Source organism: Panthera uncia (assembly GCF_023721935.1).
Source record: "Panthera uncia isolate 11264 chromosome A3 unlocalized genomic scaffold, Puncia_PCG_1.0 HiC_scaffold_11, whole genome shotgun sequence".
In the NCBI taxonomy this organism is placed as follows: domain Eukaryota; kingdom Metazoa; phylum Chordata; class Mammalia; order Carnivora; family Felidae; genus Panthera; species Panthera uncia.
Genome location: NW_026057578.1, coordinates 29,105,905 through 29,121,835, shown reverse-complemented (window position 1 = coordinate 29,121,835; position 15,931 = coordinate 29,105,905). Strand labels below are relative to the sequence as shown.

At 46.2% G+C, this 15,931-nt stretch overlaps 1 protein-coding gene across 1 annotated transcript in view; it reads left to right on the top strand.

Annotated features, from left to right (window-relative positions):
* DDRGK1 (DDRGK domain containing 1) overlaps positions 1-10,886 on the top strand; it is a 15,597-nt gene extending 4,711 nt beyond the window's left edge. The window contains exons 5-9 of the mRNA XM_049650066.1: positions 1,741-1,863; positions 2,146-2,184; positions 4,749-4,805; positions 5,318-5,366; positions 5,745-10,886. Coding sequence (XP_049506023.1) covers positions 1,741-1,863; positions 2,146-2,184; positions 4,749-4,805; positions 5,318-5,366; positions 5,745-5,911 — 435 coding nt within the window. The 3' untranslated portion in view covers positions 5,912-10,886. The remainder of the gene's footprint in view (positions 1-1,740; positions 1,864-2,145; positions 2,185-4,748; positions 4,806-5,317; positions 5,367-5,744) is intronic.
* The last annotated feature ends 5,045 nt before the right edge of the window (positions 10,887-15,931 follow it).

Sequence of the window (15,931 nt, the reverse complement as noted above, 5' to 3'; positions counted from 1 at the left end):
TTTCCTTTTCCTTTTCCTTTTCCTTTTCCTTTTCCTTTTCCTTTTCCAGGGTTGCATCCAGGATACCACATTACATTTAGTTACCATGTCTCCTTAGGCTTCTCTGGGTTGTGACATTTTCTCAGGTTTTCCTTGCTTTTGATGACGTTGATAGTTTTGAGGAATATCAGGCAAATATTATAGAACATTCCTCAGTTTGCGTTCAGCTGATGGGTTTTTTTCTCATAATTGGACTGGGCTTATGGGTTTCTGGGAGGAAGGTCACAGGTGAAGTGCCGTTCTCATTGTATCAAAGATACATGTTGTCAACTTGTCTTTACTGATGTTAACCTTGATTGCTTGGCTCAGGTTGTATTTGCCAGATTTCTGCACTGGAATGTTAACTCTTTCCTTGCTGTACTTCTTTGGAAACAAGTCGCTGTGCACAGCCCACACTTAAGGGGTGGGTAGAGTTATTCTCCACCTCTTTCAGGGGAGAGTATCTACACAAAGTATTGGGAATTTTTTTGTTCCAGAGCTATACTTTTTCTTTTTTATTTATATAATTGTTTGTTTATATCTACACAGACTAGAGGATATTTATTTTGTATGTTGTGTTAGAGTCCAATACTGTCTTATCTTATTATATAGACCATTGGGAGCTCTCACAATTGGCTCCCATGTACCTTTGACGTAACTTCATTGTTTGGTTTCCTGAGTACTTTCTTTCTGGCACCACAAGATGCACCAGGTTCATTTTCTATGTTCTTTGCCCCAACTTTAGCTATGTGTTTTAAAAAGATCTTCTTGAGAGCTGTGGAAAATAGGATGACTTGGGGGGAGGCTATGGCACTAGGTGGTGGTGGTGATTGAGCAACACGGATGGACTGAGAAGTTTTCCGGAAGTTGAAGGCAGAAGTGGTAGATAGGACTTTATTTCTGACCAGGTGGCCAGATGGCTGTGTGACTCACTGAGCCAGGGACCCAGGAGGAGGACCGGACGTGTGGGGAGTAGATCACAGGGTCTTTCTGGGACATATGCAATTTGAAGTGCCTGTGAGATGGCCCAGTGGATGTGTCACGTGGGAGGAAAGATCTGGGCAGGGGTACAACTGTGGCAGTCACTGGCGAGGAGATGGTTGTTGATGCTGTGGGCATGGCAAGGTGACCCGAGGAAGGGTGGGGGGGGCGGGGAACAGGGCTGAGCAAGGAGGAGGTGGGGAGAATGGCCCAAGGAGCAGGAGGAAGTCCTGGAGAGGGTAGGGTCTGCAAGCCAAGCAAGGGAAGAGGAAATGGTCAGCTCTCCCGGCACCACTAAGAGGCTGTGAGGCTGATGGTTGTCCCTTGGATTTGGTGGGATGGAGGGTAGGGGTGGGACTGTAGCACTTGTTTTGGTGGAGAAGTCAGACTGGAGTAGGCAGGAGGGGTGAAAGGGTGATGAGGAAATGGAGCCTGGGCGTTTGTCCACAAAGTTCAGACATGACAGGAAGAGAAGGAGGGGGGGTGATTGCAAGGTACTGTGGGGTGGGGTCACGGGAGGATTTTCAAGGAGAGGGGGCTGAGCAGCATGTGTCTGGGAGGTAATGAAACTGGTGAGAAGAGGGGCCTCTGCCTGCAGCTCAGCTTGAGGTTGAGAGAGCAGAGTCTTGAAGGAACTGAGAGAGGGCTGGACTGTGTGCCCTGGTGCGCTGTGGGGGCAGCAGAGCCCAGAATAGGGATGGGGTGGGCACCTGCCCCACAGTACCTGACTCTTGTCCACAGGAGGAGGAAGAGAGGAAGGCCCGGGAGGAGCAGGCCCAGCGGGAACATGAGGAGTACCTGAAACTGAAGGAGGCCTTCGTGGTGGAGGAGGAAGGTGTGGGTGAGACCATGACTGAGGAACAGGTGGGTCCACACTGCCCCTGGGAAGCCCCTCCCCATGCCCACCAAGCCCACCACCCCATCCCAGATGCCCCATTGCTCCTCGCCTGCCACCCTGTCAGGCAGTGAGAAGTGGGTGGGCATCAGGCCCAGCAGCCTCTAGCGGCCAGAGGCCTCGTCCTCAGGAGAGGTGGTGCCTCCCACCCCTCGCTCTGGGAGGCTCTGCTCACACAGGCTGGTGGGTAGGCGTAGACCCCTGTGGCCCCTGCAGGGGAGACATTCACCCTGATTTCTCTGCCCCTCTAGTCCCACAGCTTCCTGACAGAGTTCATCAACTACATAAAGGTAAGAAGCCACCGGACAGAGCCTGGGTGTCTGCCCCCTGCCTCACACGTGTGTGTCACGTGTGAGTCGTGTGTGTGTGTGTGTGTGTGTGTGTGTGTGTGTGTGTGAGACGTGTGCTCTCTTGGCCTGGAGGGAGCAGACTGGAGCCAGGGTACGGGCAGCTTATTCGTGCTTGTGCAGGCATGGATGGGGGGCCGGAGAGTCTGAGCTGCCCGCTCCTGGCAGACCTCGCTCTCCTCTGACAGTGGAGAGGGACCCGGTCTGTGTGGGAGGCCTGAGCCTTCAATCACTTCCTCACAGTCAGGGTTTGACAGTCTCCCTGCTCCTCAGACCCCACGCTCAGTGAGTCACTGTGTTTTCAGGTTTCTTCACATGTGTTTTCTGTCAGTTCTGTCACACTGAGCCTCCACTGAGTTGAAACAAGTATCTCTTGCCATGTGTTCCTGACCGGGAACTTGGGTCTTCAGGGAAACAGGATGATGTTTCCTTTGGAATCAAGGGCGGGGCGGCACGTGTGCCCCACTCTGTCTGTAGCCGCACCGGGTACTGCTCCGGGTTGCATAAGCACGTCCTGCTCTGCTTTGCTGCTAAGCAACTTCTCTCCCACGAAGGATGCGACAAGGGGAGAGGTTTTCAAGTGCAGCTCACAGGTGCAGAGGCGGCTGAGGGAAGGGGTACAGAGGGAGTGGGGGCGGCAGTGGGGGGTGCTACTAGGGGGTGCCAAGGAGCCAGGCCTTGCATAATCCTCCCCCCCACCTCTTCCAAAGGGAACAGGGTTCAGACTCCTCCCAGCGGCGAGGAGCCGTGCTCACAGCCTGGGGGCCGGGTGTTACTGGGAGGGAGAGAGCGCCGTTCCCCTCTGATACAGCCCATTCTCTGCCGGTTCTCCACGCTGGCACCTTCGAGGGCCAGCAGGACCTCTCTCACACTTTCCTGCTGCTGTTTGGAACCTGCCGTCCCCACCTACCCAGCGGACAGCAACATGGTCTTGAGTCTCCTTCAGGAAAGCTTTGATCGCTAGCGTTAGCTCCCCCTCTCCTCTGCAGAGACCTGAGTAAGGGCCCGCCCCCCCTGCGGCAGTTGCAGCGCTTGCTTGCAGAGGCCATTTTCCGGGGGTTCTCCAGACTCCTCTGGACCCTGGAGGTCTTTCCGGCCCGTGCCAGTTGATCCTCCCAGCGCTGTTGTCGGCAGGGAGGAGGACTTCTGGAATACAGCCCACCTGCCTTCCTCCAGGCTCCTCCAGGTTGTCAGTCCCCTCTCTTTCCTGACCAGGGCTGAGTGGGTTGGTTTGTTTTTCTAAACATACTTTTGACCCCAGCAGCCCCTCGGGCCGGGTCTTAAGAGGGTGACTCCATGTTCACACTCTGAGCTGTCACTGAGAACCCCGCGCCTGCTCCCTGCTTTGTAGGTAGAGGTCAGCTGGCCAGGTCACTTTGTGCTCGCCACCCCCTGGCCCAACTGCCGCTCACTTGCCTCCCCGCCTGAACGTTCAGTTTGGCATTTTGAACAGTCACATGCCATCTGCAGCTGAGGAGGTGTCACCGTGTCACTTCTCCCCCAGCTGATTCGCTATGGAAGATTCCTGGAAACGCAAAAGACCGCCTTCTCTCGAGTCACATGCTATGCTGTCTGGAGGGGAGGCAGGCGCAGATGCATGTGTAGGACCCAGAGGTAGAGCCTCGGCAGCACCTGCACTTCCCCCTCCCCCCACCCCGGGAACTGAACTTCTACTGAGGGTGAGAGGGAAGCACACACAGCATGGTAGTGCATGGAAAGCACTGAGCAAATTTAGCCATAGTTATTTTAAGGGTGAGCATAGTGCCTCAGCAGTGTGAAGGGGATGGTGAAAAGTGTGGCATGTCATGGTCGCAGGGATCTCTAGGCCAGGGGCAGTGAACAAAGGTGAGACAAGCCGAGCTGTACTGCTTCTGCCAAGACCCTGGCTCATCCGGGCTTCTCATCTGCTTTCACCTGTCTACCCGGCCAGCCTTGAGCTCAGGCAGGGGATGTGTCTTTTGCACCTCTGCACCCTCCTTCCCACCTCATACACCTCCTTCCCACCCTCCTTCCCACCACATACACCTCAGCTCCTTGGCCTTGTGTTCAGCATACACAGGTCCTAGGGAGTTTTTTAGTCAGCTTCTGGCAATTGTCAGCCCCTGGCTTCATCTCTGTGGTGCTTCCCTTTTTGGCCTGTACATGATGTTGAAATGATATGGCCGGATGCAGAGGAGAAGGTAGCAGCGGCACTCAGCTCTTCATGTGTGTCTGTCCCAGGGTAGTCCCCAGGCCAGGAGGTGGCTCATGGGGCAGGTGGTGGTTTGGGCAGATCCCTCCCTGCAAGCAGGGGCACAAGAGAGTTTATGAGTGCGTGTGTGCCTGTGTACAGGCAACTGGGAGAGCGTGTGAGTAGTGTGTGAGCGGAACAAGGCTGTCCCATGGGAGCATGTAGCCTGCTTAGCCAGCCACCAGAGCAGAGCAGGTGGGCATGCCAACCTCAGAGGGCTTCTATGCCGAGCAGCTTTGCCCAAGGTCCCCCTCTCTCTCCTCTCCCCTCTTTGCAGCAGTCCAAGGTCGTGCTCTTGGAAGACCTGGCTTCCCAGGTGGGCCTACGGACTCAGGTAAGCCCTTGAAGGTGGGTGGCCTGCTACGTGAAATGTGGCCACGGGGCCCGTATGGCTGTCAGAGGGGGCCCGCCTGAAAGATGGGGTATTGATGTCCCCAAGCAAGAGTAGACTGTAGGAATCTTTGGCACCCCAGGAATCCTGTGTTTCTACTCGATGGAGGAAAAAGAAAAAGCCCAAACCCCATCACTCCAGCAGCCCCTGTAACTGAGGCAGCCCAAACCCAGTTACCTTGATAACTGTCTTGCAAACAGGCTATGCCAGCCTTCGTGGCCAGACATCCCCACCTCTCCTCTCCTGCCTTGAAGTGAGCCTCTCTCAGGGGTCTTACAGGGCCCCAAGACCAGAGTCCTGTCTCCCCTAGGCCCCTCCAAAGGAGAAGCACAGAGTCACGTGGGGGCGGCCATGAGAAGGAGGGGAGGAGAGTCGGCTGTGGTCGGAGGGCGATTGTGACTGTCTTCTGGGGATGGCAGTGCCCGTCTCTGCTCTGAGACTTGTTCTTCTCGTAGGACACCATAAACCGCATCCAAGACCTGCTGGCTGAGGGGGCTCTGACAGGTGAGGGGATGAGAATCATTTGCCATAGACCCTGGCCTGGGAGGGGGGTGGGTGTCTAGCCACAGAGGGCCTGGCAGGGACTTGTTCCAGAGGCCAGATGACTCCGCACTCCCAGCCCTGGATGGGGAAGTGGTGTGCATGCAGGAAGGGCGCAGAGCAGAGGGATATGCCCAGGCCTGGGAGTGGCTCAGGGTGACAGGGACAGCCTGATTTGACTCACCTAGCCACGATTGGATGCAGCCAGGGGAGGCCAGGCAGGCAGGCAAGCCTGGAGGGCTCTGAGCCAGAAAGGGGTGGCTGGGTAGGCATTCTTATGCAGTGGTGGGGAAGGGGGCTTAGAGGGCTGGGCTCAGCCCCACAACCCTCCTGTCTCCACAGGTGTGATTGACGACAGGGGCAAGTTCATCTACATAACCCCCGAGGAACTGACTGCTGTGGCTAACTTCATCCGACAGCGGGGCCGGGTGTCCATCACCGAACTTGCGCAGGCCAGCAACTCCCTCATCGCCTGGGGCCAGGAGCCCCCTGTCCAGGCCCCAGCTTGACCTAGCCCTTCCCTTTTGGACTGGGAGCTGGTACAGCCTACCTGGCCATACATCTTGGTCCCTCCCCACCATCCTGGGGGAAAGATGGAATGTGGCCAGGCAGTTATAGATTAAAGACCTGTGAGCACTGCTGAGCTTGGTGTGGCTTGGTATGACAGAAGGCCTGGCCTGAGATTCCAGATGAGCAAGTGAAGCCTAGTCCTCAAATTATATCCAGGGTGGGTGGGGGTGGGAGGAGCCCTGTGGTGAAAGTCCCATTCTTATGCATTCATTCATTTAAAAAGAATATTGAGCATTTATTGTGTTCCTTTGTACCCTACATAGATGAGTTCTTTCTCTCCCTGCCTCAGAGCAACCTTCTCAGAGCAAAAGTGAGCAACCTTAGGGCCACATCTCCCCTAACTGGGGAGGGAGGTCTCACTGTTGCTTACATGGATGGATTCAGGAGCCCTATAGAGTGCTGAGAGCCCTTAAGGAGAAGAGTGAAGTGCCAAGGATAGAATCCTAAGGGACATCAGCCTTTAAGAGGGAGGGAAGGGCAGTCAGGGAGGGAGAGAGGCTGGGCAGGTGGAAGGAAGCGGGGAACCTACTTGAGCTGGAAGGAATTGTACAGTGGAGAGATGTGCTTCCTACAGTCCATCGCATGAATTTAGCTCTGCATCCTCAACAAAGTTTAAATGGTGTGGGCGATTCCACCCACCGGTGGATGTAAGGACCATATGCTCAGCAGTGGGTGTGAGATGGGAGATGTGTGTCTCCTGTAGGGTCAGTCACTCTAGTTCCTGTAGGCTGTTCATGGCGTGTGCATCCTGCTGTGCTGAGGGTGAGGCATGTATTTAAAGGTGTATTTTTTATGCAACATTGCCCCTAAACATAAACCACCTACTTCCTCTCGTGCCTGGTAGAGGAGGCAGCTTTCTGTTCTCACCCTGAAGGAAACCGTGTGGATGATTATGCGGAGACAGGACATTAGGCTTTAGGGTGGAGCCTTCCTGAGTGTTGTCAAGGATGATTTTGACTCATTTGGTGCCGTAAGTATTAACTACAGTACCTAAATTCCAAGTGAGGTCTGACTCTGCTGCTTCCGTCAGCAGCAGGCACTTGGGAGTCACCTGGAGCTAGGAAGGGCCACATGCACTGCCTGGGAGCCCGTAATCCAGTAGGAGAGAGAAGGAACAGATATAGGCACCGTTAGTGTCAGAACGAAACATAAAATTACAAAGGGAAAAGGGGGCTTACAGTCTGAGTGATGGATGGTTCTGGGCCCTGGTTGCCCATTGGAAGCACCTGGGGAGTTGTGAACAGTCTCATGCCAGATTGCATTCTGGACTAGGGGAATCAGAATAAGACCCCACCAGAAAGGGCTTCTTACAGAGCAAGGTCTCTTCTGTCCTTTCCCTCACTTGTCCTTAGCCACTTCTATCCAGGTGGCAGGATGACTAGGAGTCTTAGCACCTGCATTCCACCCTCAGGACACAGTCCACAGGCCAAGAGTGAGGAAAAGGAAATTCCCTTTCTCACATCCTGGAAGCTTTCGAAAACCCTTTATGTCCCACTTAGTGTGGAGGAAAAAACCTGTGACCCCTTGTGCATTATTTAGTGATCAACCTACTAATCTAATAAATTTATCAAATGGACAGTTCTTGAAATAGTGATTAACATGTTTCTAAATATGTATAAAGCGCTTTCACAATTAGTACATGAAAACTTTCAGGTTTAACCACTTGTAATTTCTCAAGCATTTAAACAATTATTACTTAAATACTTCTAAGCATTTAAATCCCCCAAATTTAATACATGAAATTATTTTAAATGCTTTTACATCTTAAAAAGTAGACCTGGTGTTAAAACAATGACATTACTGATCTATGTGTGTGATACTGAAACTGATTATAAACATTTCAATATCATGATTTACATTTGCTTATTCACTGGCTCTGCTTTTATTTCTTTTGCTTCCTGAGGGTAGTTTTCACTTCTCTTGGAGCCCCAGCATGATTATCTCGGATGGCTGAGGATGCATATATATGAAGGATGGTGATTCAGAAGCAGGGACCCAGGACTTCACTGTGACCCTGAGTCCTTTAGTTGTGTGGCCCCTTTTTCATCATTAGGTCCCCCCTCCACATCAGAAACACTTGACTGTTGTTTCCAGCTCATCAGGTAAATTCTGATTTTGGAGTTCCCAAGTTACAAAACGCTCATTATGCTTGTTCTGGGTGCCTTATCTTTATAGCCCAGTTCGACAGGCCTGTTTTGATGCCACTTGCTCCCAGTAGAGCCCAGTTCAGTTTTGTTCTATCACAACGTCTCTTTTTCATGGACCTTCAAGGCCTGTTATTTTTTTTTAATGCTTATTTATTTGAGAGAGACAGAGACTGTGAGTGGGGGAAGGGCAGAGAGAGAGGGAGACACAGAATCCAAAGCTGTCAGCACAGAGCCCAACATGGAGCTTGAGCCCACAAACTGTGAGATCATGACCCGAGCTGAAGTTGGACGCCCAACCAACTGAGCCAGCCAGGCACCCCAAGGCCTATTATTGACAAGCCTGTGGTGGGAGAGCCATATAATACAACTTGTCTTTTCAAAAATGGTTAAAAGATTGGCCATAAGTTGAAAAATTGTAAAAGCTGGGTAATGGGTACATGTAGGTTATACTCCTATTTTTATATTGAAAGTTTCTCGTAAAAAAAAAAAAAAAAGCTTAAAATTAATAAGGGGCGCCTGGCTGGCTCAGTGGGTGGAGCATGCCAGTCTTGATCTCAGGATTGTAAATTCAAGTCCCACAATGGGTGTAGAGATTACTTAAAAGTAAGTTTTTTCAATTTGAAAGAAGTCATTTACTTATTTATTTATTTATTTTTAGTTTGTTTATTTTTGAGAGAGCACACACACGCATGTGAGTGGGGGAGGGCCAGAGAGAGAGGGAAAGAGAATCCCAAGTGGTCTCTGCATTGTAAGCACAGAGCCCAATGTGTGCTCAAACTCAGGAACTGTGAGATCATGACTTGAACCAAAATCGGGTTGAGTGCTTAACTGACTGAGCCACCCAGGTGTCCCTGAAAGTAGTTGTTTATTAACTGACCAGATTACAGAAATAACTGTGGTAGATCCCTTAGGTCATCCTTCTAATAAGCCTGTTGATCTTGTCTTCCTTGTTGCCAACACATCTACCTTCTACAAAATGGGTGGTCTTTTTTTTTCATTCTTTCTTGTGGAGAAGATAATTTGAAGGGCGTAAAAATAATTATTTCTTAAATAAGTGTTTATTTTATTTTTTTTAATTTTTTTTTTAATGTTTATTTATTTTTGAGACAGAGAGAGACAGAGCATGAACAGGGGAAGGTCAGAGAGAGGGAGACACAGAATCTGAAACAGGCTCCAGGCTCTGAGCTGTCAGCACACAGCCTGACGCGGGGCTCGAACTCAGGGACCGCGAGATCATGACCTGAGCCTAAGTCAGCAGTTTAACCAACTGAGCCACCCAGGCGCCCCAATAAATGTTTATTTTTGAGAGAGAGAGAGAGAGTGCGAGCTGGTGTGGGGCAGAGAGGGGGACAGATGATCTAAAGTAGGCTATGCACTGACAGCACAGCGCTCGATGTGGGTGGGACTCGAACTCACGAACCCCTGAAAAATCATGAAATCATGACCTGAGCCAAAGTTGAACCAACTGAGCCACCCAGGTGCCACTAAAAGTAAAATATTTTTAAAAATAACACAATGAGCCCTAGATGGCTTCATGATCCTTGGCTCAAGATAAACTTCAGAAAAGGGGCTAAAAAAGCTGGACCCTGTGAGGCTGCCAGTAGTCCCTCCATCGACCTGGCAATTGGCCCCCAGGCTACACAGTGGCACCAGTCAGTGCAGGATGCATGTTGGATCTCTGTAACACAAAACTTATTTAACACATTCAAAGTGTGTGTCAAAAAACTAATAAACTATGGAGAGCCTACTGAGTATGAGGCAAGATGCTAAGCACCCCAGGGAACTGCATTGAGCAAAACCTGGCCCCATCCACAAGTGGCGGATGGGGCAGTGGTGCTAATCCACCAGGGAGACCAGTCGGCCAGCCAGCAGGTGCATGGCCAAATCCTGTGATATGCAAAAGGGACCAGTAGCTTACAAGCAAGGCCTTCTGGGCGGAGTGGAGGACAGATGTGGGAATGTAATGAGCTGTCAGCACAGAACCTGATGCAGGGCTCGAACTCACAAGCCATGAGATCATGACCTGAGCCAAAGTCGGATGCCTAACTGACTGAGCCACCCAGACACTCCGAGTAACTCATTTCTTAGCCCTTCTTTGCAGTCATCTCATCCCACAAATCATCGTTACTCCTATCAACCCCTCCCTGTACCAACTCCACTCTTCACAAGTGCTTGCCCCAGACATCTCCAGTCCCAAGTCCCAGCCCCAAGATTGGAGATGACTATTCCACTGAGGCTGTGTTTCTCAAACTTATTTGACAGTATCTCTTAGTAAGAAATCCATTTTTCATTAAGTACATGTTCGTATGCACATGCATAGAGAGACCTGAAGCTAAGGTGTCCTAGCAGTGCTTTGCTTAGTGTGGTTGATGCATGTTGATATTTGCTTCTCTGTTCTGTACCACTGCTGATGCTGACTCCATTGATTTCTTAACCCACTAACTGATTTGAAAAATAGGGTTCTAAGGAGCCTGTTTCTTTTACATTGAGGACAGGGCAAAGGATCAATATCTAGGTGAAGAGTTGTGTAATATATATAACTTGATAATCACAGGGTTGTACCAAAAGCAATTTAGACTACAGTAGTGACATTGAAAAATAGTTTTACTTGGTTTATCCTGACACCATACATAATTTTTGGCTTATTATATACTACATTATTTTGTTACGCATTACAGCAAAAATGTGTAAGAGAATGTTATGAGAACCTATTAAATACCAATACTGTAACATTAACTTTGTTTAAATATAATCTTTTGCACATAACTTGCTAGATTTATTGGCTGGTTGTAGTCATTTTAACTTAACTTTCTTGACTTCTATTTCTAACCTGTACAAAAACACATCCATCATCATCATCATCATAACGCAAAAACTAAAACTAGTAATGCTCCAACTGTATTGTAACTGAGTAACTGAGATTTAATACTTCTGTTACTTTATTTTCCTTTAACTATTTCTCATCAATGAGGTACTTCACGCCATTTTGTTGTTGAGCTAAACCCTACAGTTTATAGAACAATGCAGTTGGGTGGATACATGCTTGATGTCTACTCTGGCAGTTGTCTTTATGTATTTTTTTTTTTTTTTAGTTTGTGCATATTGCCTCATATCAAAATAGACAAGAATAACAAATATGAATATATGAGAAATTATTGAACATGTAATCCATCATTGCTGGGAAACTCATTTTTCCACGTCTCAGCTACTGTCCCTGCTGGATTGTAGTAACTCAAGAGAGGAAAAGTTGACAAATGGTAAGGGAAGAACACATGGGAAGTTTGGGCCCCAAAGACAGGTAGTATAAATTTTACCTAGCCATCTCATCTACTCTGCAACCATATCTGCAAATGTAAAAAGTTTACAAAGAAGGCTTTCTGCCAGACACATGGACCCCAGCTTTTACAAAAATTCTATCTGGTAACATTTTTGGAGTCTGCATGTTTCCATAAAATTGATTAAAGTTTTGGATATAATTATAATTCCATGATGCAATAATCATTATTATTCTGCTTGGGGCTTTAAGAAGAACAACATTCTTCACAAATAGATGTGAATTCATAAAACTCACAATGGTGGGTGGTGGGGGCAGTGGCTTATATTGGTTTATGCTTTGTTTCTAAATATCTTGCAATGAGGTTTACACTGTTTAGATACAGATAAGTCTCTTTGTTAGTACTATATAAACAAAGTATCAATTATGTAAAAACAAAAGAAAAATGTCAGGGACCCTTGTGAACATAAAAGCAAAAACCATCTTCTATTGGGAAAAATGGGCAATGAGTAAAGAATAGTGGTTTTAACGGTCTAATAAGTTTTTAATATTTTTCCCTTTAACTTTTATTTTTTAAGGGTCCAGTGTGTGTGTGTGTGTGTGTGTGTGTGTGTGTGTGTGTGTGTGTGTGTGTGTAAACATCAGCTTATAAAACCACATGTTAAAGACCCCAGCATATTTGGATCATAAACATTTCAGTTAGTTTTATATTGGTCTGGATAACCCCCAAGACCTTTACTAGTCATTCTCAGGAATTTTTGGCCCAATTCCAGAGGTTTTTATTTCCTCATAAAGCAAGCAATAGCTGTGAAAAACTTTAGTGCCAACATCCAAACTTAAACATGGATTTAAGTGCTTTGTCTGCCCCCCAGTTTGGCATTTGGAGGTCACTGCTCAGTCACCCCTAAGAAGCCCCAAGCCCCCTTCTGGATAACTTGGTGGGTAGGACCCCAAAGGGCCACAACAGTCTTTTGATTGGTAGGTTTTTATTTGCATCTCTTCAGTATCAGCAGGGCTGCAGATGTTTTCAATTGCTTGTTGGCCATTTGTATTCTGTGAATGATCTATTTCTCTTTTATCCATTTATCTGTAGACCCAGGGTTTTTGCAGTTTCATTCACCATTCAACAAATGAATGTTAAGTATCCATTATGTGCTTGCACTCATTTTCTAGTACTGCTGTAACATCCACTCATTTAGTGACATAAAACAACACACACTTACTATCCTCTAGTTCTGTAGAAGTTCAACATGGATCTTACTGGGCTGACATCAACCTGGAGTTGTTTCTTTCTGGAGGCTCTATTCTGTCTTCTCCTTGGCTGTGGTCCTTTTCCTCCATCTGTAAAGCCAGCTATGTTGCATCTCTAGCCTTTTTCCACAGTCATATGCCCCCCCACCCCTACTTCTGCCTTCCTCGTCCACTTTTAAGGATCCTTATGATTACACTGGGCCCACCTGGATAATCCAGGATAATCTCCTTATTTTATAAAGATTTTTGAGTAATCGCAACACTCACATGGGGCTCGAACTCACAACCCCGAGATCAAGTCACATGTTCTACCAACTGAGCCAGCCATACACTCCTAATCTCCCTATTTTAAGGTTAGCTGATTAGAAACCTTAATTCTATCTACAACCTTAATTCTCCTTGGCCATGTAACCTGACATGTTTACAGATTCAGGGGATTAGGACTTGGATATCTTCCGGGGTCCATTAATTCTCCTTACCAGAGTATTAAGATGGGGATATGGAATTTTTTTAAAGTATCCTGTCAAAAAACAAACAAACAAAAAGTATCCTAACAGATGCTAAAAGTTAGTGGGGAAGACAGATGATTAATCAATCACAATTTTCTTCTTTTATGTTATTTGTCAGATTTTGGCATTAAGATTATTCTAACTTTATAAGATGAATTAGGGAGCTTTTCATCTTTTCCTAGGATTTAGAATGATCTCTTAATAGATTGGGTAGAACTCAGCTGTAAAACAGTCTAAGGCTAGTGCCATTTAAAAGGGTAAATCTTGAACAATGTTTAATTCCTTTTGTAGTTACTGATCTTCCTAAAACCATAATTAAAATCATGTTTAAGTAGCTTTTTCTTTTTGGAAGCTTTAGTTGGTGCATAAAAACACAAATACTGAAAAAGAGCTCAGTTTATTGTAGATAAAATGATCGCATCCTGGAAATCTCTAGATTTATGCTTGGCTTGCTCCCCTACCTCCAAATCTTTAACTTGTCACTTCCTGAGGGAGGCCTTCTACCCTATTCAGAATTGGGATTCCCCAGCAATCTCAACTTCTCCTTAGTATTTGCCACTTTCTAACCCACTGTATATTTTACTTATTGTCTCCTCCCTCTTCAAATGCAAAACCCCATGGGGGTAGGGGTTTTTGAGCAAATATTTAGTATATTAATAGCCTGCTGTTGCTACATTTTCAGAGCTTATTCACCTGTTTATTCTTCCAAGCAAACTGCGTTATTTTTTAAAATATTTTTTTTTACAAAAGTAATACATGCTTGTTGTTTTTCAAAAAATTCAAACATTACAGAAGTGCCTGGAATCTTCTCTCTGCCCTCCTCCCTGCAATCCCACCATCTCAAAGTAGCCACTGTTAATAGTTTGATGTGCATTTTTTTTTTTTACTTTTCTGTGCATGTACATATATATTCTTACTAGAATAATACAAGAATCAGAATACGCATACGTAAGATTCTGCCCCATTTTCACTTAATGTAGTCATCTTTCTATGTCCATACATAGACACCCATTGCACTGGATGCACTCTGATTCATGTACTCAATCTTCTATTAATAGATTGATGTATTTAGGTTTAAATTTATTTTTTCTATTGCAGTCAGTGCATCAGTGACCACCTTTGAACATCTATCATATTACTTGTGATGGCATTTCTTTCCAGAATGGAATTACTAGGTCCAAGGATCTATATATTTCACATTTTTATAGATTACCCAATTGTCCTCCCAAAAGGTTGTACCAATTTATACTCCCCAAAACATCATGAGTTCCTGTTTCCTACAGCCACACCAACATGGGATATCATCAGTTTTTAATTTTTGTCAGTCTGATACATACATATTTTTTTTATTTTCCCATCTTTATTGAGATAATACACTCTTGTTTTAACCGCCTTCGATTTGTCCCACTGGTGAGGGAGGGGTTCCCACCCTTGGGTTATGGGGATGGTCAAACACAGTACCTGACACTGGACAGGGGAGATTGACAGCAGTTTATTGGGCACCTATATCCTCACAGCTCAGCGAAGGAGGACACCACAGGTCACACAGGACCATCCAGGTGTCGCACTCAGAAATACAGTGTACAACCAGAAGCTGGGCAGGACAGGCTTTGTAGCAGCAAGAGGGTGAGGTGAGCCCATCATTCCTGCAGGGAACGTGATTGGCTTGTTTGAATGATTCCACAGGCTGACAGAGAACTGAAGCCTGCTACTCAGAGATAAGTCAAAATTGCACCTGGCCGATTTGATAAGGAGGCTTGTTTGGTGAGGGCAATGTTCACTTAGGCCATTTGAGGCACTCCTGATTTTACCACCTGTTGAAGCACAAAATAATGAATCTTAGTTTCAACTCTTCCTGGTTAATTATGAGGGTTCTTTTGGGGTACCGATTTTTGAATGACTTTTTGGCATATATGATAATGATTGTTTTCCCATTTAACAAACATGGATCAATATCCTATACAAGAATATTTAATTGTATTTCCTTGAGTTGTAGTTAAGAATTTTTTCCCCATGAATTGATAAGTATTGATTGGTTTGCAGTGTCCTTTTTATGCTATATTAGGAATTAAGGATAATTGTAGCTTTCATAAAATGAAATTGCTTTCTAACTTTTCTGGAGTGTAATGCAGATTTACTGGGTAAGGACTATCTATTTGCTGAAAGTTTGAGAGAATTCTTCCATTTAACCACCTGAGCCCAAAGCCTTTTTTGGACATGTTTCTTAGATAATGTTTTCAACATCTTTCTTATTTTTGTAATTTTATTTCTCAGAAAATGGTCCACTTTATCAAGGTTTTCGTATGCATTACAGCAGAGTCAGCGATGGTATTCCCTTGTTTTCCTGTTGTTCTTCTTAAAATGCAAAACTACATTCTCTATGATTTGGAACAGAAACTAAAAAGAGATTAAGGCTGAGATCAAGACACAGGTAGGGTGGAAACTGGCTAAAATCAAAGGAAGATAAAACAAGCAGAATTAAATATCTTACTGGAGAAAAAGAGTTTTCTTTGACCTTGACTCTCAAGAAAATTAAATCTGTGATGTGGAGGAAACATGAGATACTCTCCCAGGACGCAGAGAAAAAGGACAAAGATTTCATTGACAGTGGTGATCCAGTGTGATAATTTTAGGGGAGAAGAAAAAAAACCAAAGCAACCCTGTTCAAGAAATGGACAGGAACATTAGAAGAAAGCTTTCTAAGCTGAAAAGACCACTTCTTTTCTGGAAAATTAATACTTATACTTGCAAAATATTTGACTTTTAAGGATGAAGAAA